Genomic DNA, 13,081 nt, shown 5'->3' with positions numbered 1-13,081 from the left:
TGCCTGCCCAGAGATTAGAGTGATTTCATGCAGGTAGTAGCAAATGAACGACCAACCCTCTGCTGTGCTTCTGCGATATAGTTCTGCTTTACTTTTACTCGTTGCTGCATTACCTTTAACTTCTGTTTTATGTGGCCATGGTTCTATCATGTCCTAGTTTGGTTTGAATGTTGTAGCGTCTACACATGTGATTTATAACTAACACTACCTGAGCATTTGGTTTCATATTTCTTTTTTTATATGGACTTATAGAATTGCCATTTCATGTTGCTGCTTATTTTGGATCATTGTGATACCTACTGAACTACAACTGTCACAATATTTGAAGAGTATATACCTTCGTTAAATCTTATACTGCTGCTTATAGAAGAGTTTTATGGATGACTATTTTAGTTTTAGGTTGTTTTGTTAAACATTTTCCCAGCATGTCATTTGGTGTCTGCCAAACTTGCGTAAATATGTAATTGGCTATTAGCCACTATTATTATTTGGCAGCTCCAAACTATAGGTAGTATGCTTTGTGTGGAGTATTTTTTTTCTTCAGTGTTGGCCACTCTTTAATACTTCATACAAAACACAAGATCAAAACAAAGTGACTAGATTCACTATAAAAACTGTTTTTTATCAATAATGCCATTTTTTATTTTTACTAGCATGTTACCATTAAAATAGTGGTGAAAGTATTGCTTGAAACGGTAGAGAGTAAAACAGAAGTCATTTTAATTTGGACCAAATGAAGTTTCTGGTATAGTAAGAAGACGCCTGACCCCTTGCTTGACCCTTGTATTGCAAGAAGTTGCTGAAATTCGATTTGTTAGTGACTAGCTAGCTCATCTCTACTCTTATAAAAGACCGAGTTGGTGATGATGGTGTGTCTGCCATTGTGTAATATGACTGTCCGATCTATATCTGACAGATAAAAAACAAACTATTACAATTTTGCAAAAAGATACTCGCACCTCTCTCCACACTTGCAGATAAGGACTTCTCTCGTTCATCCTTTTCTCTCACAAGATAAACTACTCATACAAATGTATCTTGATGTTCCGTGCAACGCACGGGCATCTTGCTAGTTCATTTCTAAAAAGCATGCCATGTGCTAGAAACCAGACATCTATGCTATCTTACTCCACGAGCCTCTACGCAGACCAAATGTAGCCATAAACTCGACGGTGTGCTACTGCACTGCAGATTACCTGTTCTCTGTTTCAGTTGTTTGTTCTGTCTAATAACTAATAATGCTGAGGGTTCAACATTTGGGACTTTTTGACATGATTTCCACAATTCTGAAGCTAATGTTTTTCTGTTTCAATAGTGCATTTTGTTTGACTGATGATACTGCTTGCTCCGCAGGATCTACAGTTACATTCTGTTGGCTGAGATGCAGAAGTTGGTTGTCAAGTGTAGTTTCTTCCATCTGTATGCTCGACGCCGAGATTGAGCCTCTATGTAGCATGCACTCTTCAGCTCTGAAGTGAACCTGTAGGAATTAATCGTTTGTTGCTAATGTCCTTAGACATTCGTCGACTGGCATGAAGGCGCATTGGCCTGCTTTCGATCTAGTACTTGCCTCGTGGTTTGCTTAGTTTGCCTTGTGAGGCAAGCATGTTGTCGTGAGCTTAACTATCAACTGACGTTGCTTGCATTTTATTATCTTCTGTGTTTCAATAGCTCAGTTTGATTCAAACTACATTGCGAACATCGTATTTAACAATAGATAGTATAATTAGGTTAAAACTACATTGCTCATTACGAATTTAAGCTAGTCTGATGAAAGCTTGATCACTTCTGCCTCGGTCACCCTCCTGGGTGGCCTGGCCTCCTCGGCATCATCAAGCACCTTTTGGTACAGCTTGAGCAGACGACGGTCCTCGACGATGAGCTTTGGATGCATACGCCGGAGGTTGGCCATGTACTCTTCATCGGTGCATGCTGCCTCGAGCTGCTCGAACGCCTCCAAGTGGCCGGAGACCACTCGGGAGTTGCATGTGCTGAGGGGGAAGTTGAGCTTTCCTTTCATGCCATAGGGCGCTACCGCCTACGCTCCACTGATTGTTGGTGTCAGTGTCTTCGATTCAGACACCCATTCCCCCCACAGCCGCTGCCACACGCCATGGTACTTAGACATGTCGACTCCGAAGGTGTAGGATTGGGGGGGGGGGGCATCGTCTGCGCGACGTAGATCCGTGCTTCAAATCAGCCGCGGTGCCCTACGACTGTTCGATCCCGCCATTTTGAGGCAGCGCTGGCCGGTTGGAAGCATCGTCGGAGGTGGGGCGGATTTAGGTAATGATAGAGAGGAAGTGTTGCATGGGATGGATTTGAGCATCAGCGAAGAGGATGTGGTGTGGGGGAGGGGGAAGGGGAAGGGTGCCCAATGTGTGGAGTAAAAAATTTACGCCTCTATAGCCTTGGAAGGATAGGAAAGGAAAAAAATTATATAAGACCTCTTACGGTTAGCAAGTGAGACCCGTCCTGATGGATGACACGTGTCATTCACAAATCACAAAGCATCTAATCTCTCCCTCCCTCCTGATTTTAAATGAGGGGTGAAGATGCTTTGTGATTTATGAATGACACATGTCATCCATCAGGGCGGGTCTCGCATGAGACCTGGTCTCATAGAATTCTTTTTTGATAGGAAAGGTCTGATTAATGCCTTTAAACTGGAATTTTATTCCTCTAGAGCATTTTAAGAGATAAACAACATGCAAACAAATGAAAAACATACTAATTTTTTTATTTTCCTATTCAGTTGACAAACCCAGGTACTTTTTCTGTTAGAGCTTGAACAAAGACACTCAGTACTTCGCCTCTCAACTCATTTGGACACCCCTTGCTTAAATAAGCTGAGGACTTGTCTAAATTTATTTTTTGCCCTGAGGCTCTGCAATATAATTCCAGCGCTGTTATTATTTTCTGGGCTGCCTGTACATTGGATTTTATAAAAAAAATAAGCTATCATCTATAATACTATCTTCGTCTAGAAAAAAACGTTTTATATATTATGGGACGGAGGGAGTAGTAAATAACAAATGACTTATTTTTGTCATTGTTGAGACTTGAGAGACGCTAGAATCACACTAGTTTCAGAATCATTTTATTTAGCACCCAGCGTGGGCTTTGAATCGTCCAGCCCACGACACCTAACCCTAACTGTTTGGGCTCTCGATCCATATCTTCATTGTCCCCCTGCGGTCTGCACCTCTACTTGACTTTCACTCCAGCCTCCGCCGCCGCATCAGTGAGTGAGGAGGGCGAGATGACGGCCCGCCCCCGCTGGACGACGACGACCTGCTCCCCGAGATCCTCCTACGCCTCTCCCCGCAGCCGTCCTCCCTCCCGCGCGCATCCCTCGTCTGCAAGCGCTGGCGCCGCCTCGTCTCCGACACCGGATTCTCCCGCCGCTTCCGCCTCCGCCACCGCCGCAACCTTCCTCTCCTCGGGTTCTTCGACAGGCACCTCTCCTTCTCGCCTACTCTGGAGGCCCCCAACCGTGTCCCTCCCGGCCGCTTCTCCTTGCAGCGCGACGACGACGACGACGACCACTTTGTGCCCCTTGGATGCCGCCATGGCCTCGTGCTCATCTACATTCTGGCGCGTCTTCAGATCCTGGTGTGGGACCCCATCACCGCCGACCAGCACTACATCGCCATTCCCCCTGCGGCTGTGGCATGTGCGTCGAAGACTCCGGTCAACGGGGCGGTGCTTCGCGCTGCCGGAGACGTCCAACACTTTCAGGTGGTCTTGGTAGTGGCATACGATGACGACGAACAACATAGACGGGTGCTCGCCTGTGTTTACTCGCCGAAGACTGGCTTATGGGGAGATCCCATCTCAACATGCCAGGCAGTCCAGGTCGATGTAATCAGTTTTCCTACCCTCGTTTCTACGAATGTTGCTGTGCTGGCTGGAGATTCCCTTCACTGGCTGCTTGCTGGGAATTTCAATGGCATTCTCGAGTTTGATTTGGAGAAGCAGAGGCTAGCTGTGATACAGCTGCCAGACGAGGTCAACTGCTGGAAGCTTATGCGGGCAGAGGGCGGTGGGCTTGGTCTCCTCGGGATGTCTAACTCAAACTGCAACACCCAGTTATGGAAGCCCAAAGTTTCTTTGTAAGCCGAGCTCCACGGTCCCTCTTATCTGGGCTGTTGGTTTGCATCGAGATTGCTGCAAAAAGAAGCCTCACGAGCCACAGAGCTGCTGGTTGCAATGTCATTAGCAGGTGCTGTCCCATCCTGTCGCATGCTGCATGCCGCATGCAGCTCCCGTCCTGTCACATGCAGCTCACTGCTCACCTGGTCACATGCAGATGCAGGTCACTGGTCACATGCAGAGAAAGCCAGCGCTGCTCATGATGCATCCTAGATGAGAGAGAGGCGAGAATGAGGAGTAGAGAGACAGAGTCGGAGGTGAAATTTATTATTTGCAAGTCTCAGATTTTTGCAAAGTCTCAAATGGAGGAGAGAAGAGAGAGAGGGGAGAAAGAGAAGAGAAAATGAAGACAAATTCTGCATGTGAGAAATTTTGTTTTTACTAAGTTAAGAAAGAGATGAAGGCGAAATCTGCATGTGAAGAAGCTTGTGTTTGCATGTAAGACTGCATTTAGAAAAGAGAAAATGAGAAGAGAGAGAGAGAGAGCGCGAGAGCATATCAGGTGATACGGCTTATATGGTGATACGATGCACCGGTCTATTCTGGACCACTAGATCACGTTCAGTGGGACAGGATGCATGCACATGAGTTGGCCAGCAACCCCACTTTCAAATATGCAAAAAACACCCCAAATTATGTTCTTAATTGAATGTGAGGCCTTTTCGTATACTAGTCTACCAGCTGCACTTCCGTTCATCACTCGAAAAATGCCTTAGTTTCAATGTGCGAACACACACACACACACACACACACACACACACACACACACACACACACACACACGCACGCACGCACGCGCACACACACACACACTCACACTCAAATCCAGAGTTCCTCTCAAGTCTTGTTATTGGGCCATCTCCTTGTTTTGTTGTTATATTGATAAAAGTTAAACAAAATAAATTATATTATATTGTGCCATCTCCACATTTTGTTGTTATATTGTCCGACAAAGTAACCAAAAAATTAACTGTCTGTTTATTAATATAAGGGAAATTATTTTGTTGCACTTTATCGATAATTGAAAATTAGTACTTTTATAGATTATCATAACTGAAAGTAATACAAAAAAATCAAAAAATACAAGAGAATAAGTATGAAAATTGACAGAATGAACATACCAATCTAGTCTGTTATTGTTCATGGACAATTATTTTATTTTTATTATATTACTTTCAATGATGAAAATCTATAAAAGTACTAATTTTAATTTGTGTTTTTTTTTTCATTTGTGCGGTTGGTCTTAAAAAATTACATGTTTGTTCTAGTCCTTACAATTTTAAAAAACTGATGCAGCTAGACAAATGACCCATATATGTTTCTTTGGTTCCACTAAGGCTAATTGAGTTTTTTAGAGAACATGCGAACAAGCATTTGCATTATTTTTTTTGCTGGTAACATTTGCATTTATCTTGAAGAGGAACTGAATCTATTTGAGTGAATACTTTGTTTCAATAAAATGCACCATCTCATAGAGAGGGCCGTCTTGGCATCCGAAAGCATATGCTCCTGATTTTTAAAATGTGTTTTAAATGTATTTTGAAATGTCACAAAATTCGGATAAAATGTTCCACACGCACATCTCGACATTCTACGTTCTCGCAAAGTCGTTTCGCGAAAAACTGAATTTTGTGTCGCGTGTGAAAATAGACAAAATTAAGTGTTTTAAAATGTCTTTTTACAAGGCATCCTTTTGTATTTTTTACACAAGCCATAAAAATTGTCGGTTTTCCGTGAAACTTGGCGTGTACACATAGAATATCGAGATGTACGGGTCTAATTTTCTTCGGAATTTTTTGACATCTTTTTTTTAGGAAAAGCTTTTTCCCGTGGCAGGAACATATGCTCCAATGTGCCGAAGTGGATTCCGCATCTCAGATATGTTGTTAAATAAATAATGGACAAGTCTGAGGAAATCTAGACATCTTTTCTTCTTATTGCTTCAAGCCTCACACTCAGTTAAGAGAAAATCAAGGGTGTTGCTTGAATATTTCCCGATGGAGGAGCTGGACATCACATGCACATTCATCCTGTCCCTCCGAGCATGATCTAATGGTGCATGATAGAGTGGAGCACCATATCACCTAACTGGCCGTATCACCTGATACTTTCTCGAGAGAGCGCTTGTGAAAAAGGCTGTGTGGTGCATGCATGCATGTCACTATGTCAGGAGGAGACTTTACTGAGAGAGAAAGGGACAGCGGCAGCGGCTCACATGCGCTCATAAAAAACAAAGCCTACTGAGCTACCCTGCGTGCCTACTACTGCTAATTACTTGGTATGGTTTCAAAATGGTCTATCACGAGCACGAATCTCGGAGTTATTGAACGGGATGGATAGAGGGTACCGTAGAGCTCAAGCTACAAAAAACTGCACTCTTATGGAAGAGGAAGACCTATTGTGATGGTGTTGCTTCATGGGTGCTTGGAAGGACTATTGATCTGGAGAATATACTTCCCCTGAAACCAGCGGAGAAAGGGGCCATTGTGATACTAGCGCTTGCTGAAGACAATAATGTGTTGTTGCTGTGGACAATTATCGGCCTCTTCGTGGTCGATCTTGAGTCATTAAAGTTCAAGAAGCTTTTCGAAACTATGATAGTTTCTCACTATTATCCATTCGAAAGTGTCTACACTGCAGGTAATACCATGTCTTATGCCACGGTTAGAACAAAACTAAGTTGTGTTTTGATAAGTGGCTGATGAAATTATGTTCACATCATTTTGTGTTAAGCCGACAGTTTTAAGTAGTGTAGTACCATTTGTTTATTTTGCTGCTTCATGACCTGCAGTGTCATGTACTTATGTCCTGATGGTTGTGTGGTACTCCCTCTGTTCATTATTATAAGTTGTTTTGGATTTTTCAATATGGACTATATACGGACTGAAATGAGTGAACAACACACTAAAATGCGTCTATATACATGCGATTCAGAAAAAAATTAGAACATCTTATAATAGTGAACGGAGGGAGTAGCTTTTAATGTAACGATTATGAGTAGAAAAAAATCTATTAGTGCTATCCAATTTACTTTATGTTCTTTAGCCTGCCTGTTCCTATCATATGAATATCCATACAATAAAAAAATCATTATCTGTGTTTGAGAAAATAAACAATGATAAGCAATTTTTTGTATAATAACTTAAACTAAGTGTTATAGTTACCTGCCTATTGATAGATGCAAGAATTGTCTACTGGTACTGTTTGTGCATGGCTTCAGCCCCATTTTTTTGACTGATGTGATGCACAACAGTTGGAAATTAACTACATAAAAAACCAGCTCGAACCAACTAGGTAGCTCAATAGGTACGTTTGGAAGCTTAGTTAGCCCTAGCTATATTTCTTTCATTTAGTTTTCTACATCTGCTGATATTGTTTATGGTCTTAAGTCCGTAATAACTACTTGATTTCAAATTTTGGTGCATGTTCGAGCAAAAAAAAAACACCGGACGCCAAGATTGGCAAAAAAAAGTGATAGCTGAACTAAATTTCGCTGTTGCTGTGTTTTGATATCTGCACATGATGCAGCTATATATATGCCTTAGCTACTAATCAAGTCAAGATGTTCACTTGTGACAATTGCCAACGTTCTGTTGTTCTGAAACCAGTGATAAATAGCATGTTTACTGGTAGTGAAACTGAAAGAGAAACGAGTCTGGCCTTTTTTGTTGGTACACTTTCAATGAAGATTATTGTTCTACCTGCAGACGAGGTGGATCCTACCTTCTGGGCACCTTGCCGATAGATCCTGGTAGGAGAAGTGCCATCCGATTGTGTCATTGCAGTTGGAGAGTCCCAGCTGTTTTTCTTCTCTTTGTGTTCGAACCTGTTTCGTGCCAGGACATACAGCTGGCCGGATCACCTTTTTTTTGGCCGATTAGTACTAGTTGCTTGCTGCAGGACCTAGGTGGTCAACGTTGCCGGACCACCTTTTTTTGTTCGATGAGTCATGGGTCTTTAGATGGTTATTGAAGGATCTAGATGATCAGCGTTCCCGGGTCATTGATTAGTTAGGTTATGGCCAGCTTGTTTTTAGATGAGAGTTGAATTTTGAGTTGAAAAGCAGAAGGGTCTCACCAAATCCGTTGCTTGTTAGTTACGTTCCTGAGAGGGTATCTGAGAGTTGCTAGTGTGAACATTGATCTAATCAATCTGGGCGCCAGTTTTGGATTCAGTTTCTTGCATCTTACTTGATTTGAAGTGTATGCTACCACTATAGTTCATTGTTGCTTTGTCGAGCACTGTGCAAGATTGGGCGCCAACACCCTCGCTTTAGCGTCTTGCTAGTTTGTGCCTCATCACAAAAATAGTACTCCCTCCGTTTCTAAATATATGACCTTTTAGAGATTTCAACACGATCTACATACGGATGTATATAGACGCATTTTAGAGTATAGATTCACTCATTTAGTAGTCTGTATTGGAATCTCCAAAAAGGCTTATAGTATTTAGGAACGGAGGGAGTATGAGGTAGCTGCATGTTTTTCCTGAAGATAACATAATACAACAGTTCGAAGTTGAAAACAACTACATGAAAACTAGCTTGAACCAACTGAAATATCAAATGGGTAGCTCACTAGGTGTGTTTGAAGCTAAAAGACAGTTCTATTTGTTTCGTTCAATATTAGTATCTCTACTTATCTCGCTCCTAATCTTAAATCCATAATGATGAATTTTCTTGAAATTTACTAGATAATTGTTCCTTTTTCCACTTTTAGGAGAGTCCTGCTACGAGCGAGTAGCAAGTCCATTTGTACTAGGGAAAACTAATACATTGAGTTCATTTCTTTTTTCGGGCTAAATTTGAAGTTAATCTAAATCTGAACTTGCTAGAATTTATTATGTGATCTTTTTCAGGCTAAATTTATTTGAAGATAATCTAAATATTAATAGCCTTGATCTATATTTTTCCAATATGGAATGGAATGAGCTTACAAGTTATGTCTCTTCTGAGTTCTGACCAGCTGATGGTCTGAGTGTGCATCTTCATTCTAAAAAAGAGACTATGGCATCTTCATTTTTATGATAGTAATCAGTTTATACTGTTTTTTGAATATTCATTAACTTTGACAGTGGGTATGTTTTTTGTAATGTTCGTAATGTTGTTTCAAAATTGATTCTTTTTTATTGGAACTACAGCTGTGAGATCATCTAAACATCTTTTTGATGCCTCTCGTATCTATTTGGCTTTTCATTGGCTTGTTATTGGTTGTTTGACTTATGCTTGCAGAAACAGACATTGGTGGTGGACACTCAGGGTGGACACGGTCCGGGCCGGTCCGGTCCCTCACCGAGCCGGTGCTTGGACCGGCCGCCGGCGGTCCGGACCGGACCGGACCGAGCAGCCTTGCGGTCTGGTTTTCCAGGACCGGACCGATGGTGGAGAAGCCCGAGCCGGACCGAGAGGACCGCCTAACAACCACCGGCGGCGAGGTCGTGACCATGGCGTCGGCGAGAGATACTTGGGGGACCTAATTAGATGGGGCAACAGAGGGGAAAGGGGTGGTACCTCACGGCGAACTCGATGCAGGCGTCGGGGAGTCCTGGCTGATGTAATCAGTACTCCCACCCTCGTTTTTGCGGATGATACTGTGCTGGCTGGATATTCCCTTCATTGACTGCTTACTGGGAATTTCAAAGGCATTCTCGAGTTTGATTTGGAGAAGCAGAGGCTAGCTGTGATACGGCTCCCGGAGGAGGTCAACGGCTTGAATCTTATGCGCACAAAGGGTGGTGGGCTTGGTCTCCTTGGGAGGTCATGCACAAACTACAAGACCCAGTTATGGAAGAGGAAGTCAAATTGTGATGGTGTTGCTCCATGGGTGCTTGGAAGGACTATTGATTTGGAGAAGATACTTTCCCTGAAACCAGAGGATAAATGTGCAATATTAGGGCTTGCAGAAGACAATAGTTTGTTGTTGCTGTGGGCAATTACTGGCCTTGTCTTGATCCATCTTTAGTCGTTGAAGTTCAAGAAGCTTTTCAAAACTAATACGTTTTCTCAATATCATGCGTTCGAAAGTGTCTACACTCTACACTGCTGCGGGTAGTACCGTGTCTTAAGTTGCGGTTAGAACAAAACCAAGTTGTGTTTCGATAAGTGGCTGATGAAATTATGTTCACATCATTTTGTGTTAAGCCGACAATTTTAAGTAATGTCATGCCATTTGTTTATTTTGCTGCTTCATGACCTGCAGTGTTATGTTCTGATGCTTGCGTGGTGGTTTTTAATGTAATGATTATGATCCAGAAAATCTATTATAGTGGTATCTAATTTACTTTATGTTCTGTAACCTGGCAGTTTCTATCATATGAATATGAGAATATCCATACAATAAACAATCATTACCTGTGTTTGAGAAAATGAACAATGATTAGCAAAATTGGCAATTTTTTGTAGAATAACTGAACTAAGTGATATTAACATATCGTTAAATGTGTTTGTGCATAGCTGCAGTCCCATTTTTTTGACTGATGTGACGCACAACAGTTCGAACTTGGAAGTCGACTACATGAGAAACCACCTATATTTCTTTCATTCAGTTTGAACAAGCAAGTTAGCTCAAAATGTACATTTGGAAGCTTAATTAGGCTTAGCTATATTTCTTTCATTCAGTATTATTATCTCTTCTGGTGTTGTTTATGGTCTTAAATCGATAATAACTACTTGATTTTATATTTGGTGCGTGTTCTAGAAAGAAAAAAAGGACACCTGGTACTCGCTGTTGATTGGCAAAAAAGTAATAATCCATAATAACTACTTGATTGGAAAGAATCTGTGATAGTTTAACTAAATTTCGCTGTTGCTTCATTTTGATATCTGAAGGGGAGCCTTGGCGCAGTGGTAAAGCTGCTGCCTTGTGACCATGAGGTCATGGGTTCAAGTCCTGGAAACAGCCTCTTACAGAAATGTAGGGAAAGGCTGCGTACTATAGACCCAAAGTGGTCGGACCCTTCCCTGGACCCTGCGCAAGCGGGAGCTACATGCACCAGGTTGCCCTTTTTTTCATTTTGATATCTGCAACATGATGCAGCTAGACATGCCTTGCTACTAATCAAGTCAGGATGTTCGCTTGTGACAATTACCAACGTTCTACCTGCAGAAGAGGTGGATCCTACCTTCCGGGTGTTAGACCTTTCAGAGCCAGGTTAACCTGTACCCTGAGCATTTCCTGTGAGCAGCCCAAGTCGGTAGCAGCAGCTGCTCCGTCTGCCTCTGGTTACCTTCCTCCCTCCGGACTGTCGAGCAGCAGCTCGTCTTCCTCAGCCTCCTCTTCACGCAACAGCCCCCCTGCAGCGAGCCATGTCTGCAGGTCGCTCTCAGCACACGGCTACCTCGAGCATGCGGCGCCGGCAAGAGGCCAAGCGCGCCGTGGCAGAGGAGCGTGGGCGAGCGGCTGTAGCAGCGGCTGCTGCGGCGGCAAGAGTGTCGAGGCTGGCTGCAGCGGAGCTGGCAGCAGCCAGAGCGGAGGTAGAAGCAGCCAGGGCGGAGGTAGAAGCAGCAGCAGCAGCAGAAGCAGCCCGTGAGGCTACGGCGGATGCCAAGGCACTCCGCGGCAGCCCTGGCAGCTCCAGCAGCTCCGCGCCTGCGGACGACGGCGCCGACGCAGATCGCGCCAAAGTGGCGCAGGAGCGGACGGCGCAGTGGGCAGCCGAGCACGCCCGCGCTCCAGGTGGAGGCGCGCACCGCGACGGCGGCTGCAACGACCAGGACCGCGGCCTCTAAGAGGTCCGGACTGTGGTCAGGGATGTTGGTTCCAGTGTTGGGTGGCCTACCCTCACTAAAACCAACTACGTCGAGTGGGCCGGGATCATGAAGGTCAGGCTCCAGGTGCGGCGCATGTGGGAGGCAGTCCAGGACAGCAACGTCGACCACCTAGAGGATCGACGGGCACTGGACGCCCTCATCGCCGCAGTCCCGCCCGAGATGCAGTTCTCGCTTTCCAACAAGCGGACTGCCAAGGAGGCTTGGGACGCCATCGCCGCAGCACGCATCGGCAGCGACCGTGCTCGCAAGTCCACCCTGCAGGCACTTCGTAAGGAGTGGGAGAACCTGGGCTTCAAGCCAGGTGAGGACGTTGATGACTTTGCTCTCCGTCTCAACACTCTGCTGCAGAAGATGGTGAAGTTTGGCGATGCCACCTACACCGAGGAGAGAGCTGTCGAGAAGCTTTTTCGGTGCATTCCCGAGAAGTACAAGCAGATGGCTCGCTCGATCGAGTCGTTGCTGGACCTCTCCACGATGACGATCGAGGAGGCGATAGGTCGACTCAAGGTCGTCGACACCGACGAGCCACAGCCCCCCTCGGGGCCCGTCACCACCGGCGGGAAGCTGCTCCTAACTCGGGAGCAGTGGGATCCCAGCCTTGGTGATAGGAAGAAGGGGGAGCCTTCCTCCTCGACGGGCGGCCGCAAGCGTGGCAAGCAGCGTAAGGCGCGAAGAGGCCCCCCGGGCAGGGCACAAGGACGTGCCGAAGGTGACGCCCGCGGAGGCGCGAAGGACGGCGCCGCTGGCAAGCCCAAGCCGGCACAAGATAACAGTTGCCACAACTGTGGCCGGTTTGGCCATTGGGCCAATGAGTGTAGGCAACCACGACAAGGCCAGGCTCACGTCGCACAGGCGAAGGAGGAGGAGACGGCTCTGTTCATGGCGCATGCAAGCATTGAGCTACCCTCGGCGACTCCAGTCGCAAAGGCTTTCATCCACCTCGATGAGCCAAAAGCACACGCTCTTCTCGGCGATGGCTCCGGGAAGGACAAGGCTACGGGGTGGTGCCTCGACACCGGCGCCACCCACCACATGACCGATCGAAGGGAATTCTTCGCCGAGCTCGACTCCGATGCGCGAGGCTCCGTCAAGTTCGGGGATGCCTCCGCTGTGGAGATAAAGGGCGTCGGCTCCGTCATCTTCACCACCAAGATGGGA

The 13,081-nt window shown here is 45.1% G+C and overlaps 1 protein-coding gene across 1 annotated transcript; it reads left to right on the top strand.

Annotated features, from left to right (window-relative positions):
• The first annotated feature begins 2,113 nt into the window (after positions 1 to 2,113).
• Positions 2,114 to 9,630, top strand: LOC119315619. Its single transcript, XM_037590169.1, has 4 exons — positions 2,114 to 2,141; positions 3,257 to 4,107; positions 6,549 to 6,795; positions 9,386 to 9,630. The coding sequence occupies exons 1-4, from the start codon at positions 2,114 to 2,116 to the stop codon at positions 9,628 to 9,630; spliced, it is 1,371 nt and encodes a 456-aa protein (XP_037446066.1).
• The last annotated feature ends 3,451 nt before the right edge of the window (positions 9,631 to 13,081 follow it).

The sequence above is a fragment of the Triticum dicoccoides genome, chromosome 6A (assembly GCF_002162155.2).
Source record: "Triticum dicoccoides isolate Atlit2015 ecotype Zavitan chromosome 6A, WEW_v2.0, whole genome shotgun sequence".
Taxonomy (NCBI): Eukaryota; Viridiplantae; Streptophyta; class Magnoliopsida; order Poales; family Poaceae; genus Triticum; species Triticum dicoccoides.
This window is presented reverse-complemented; position numbering and strand designations above follow the sequence as displayed.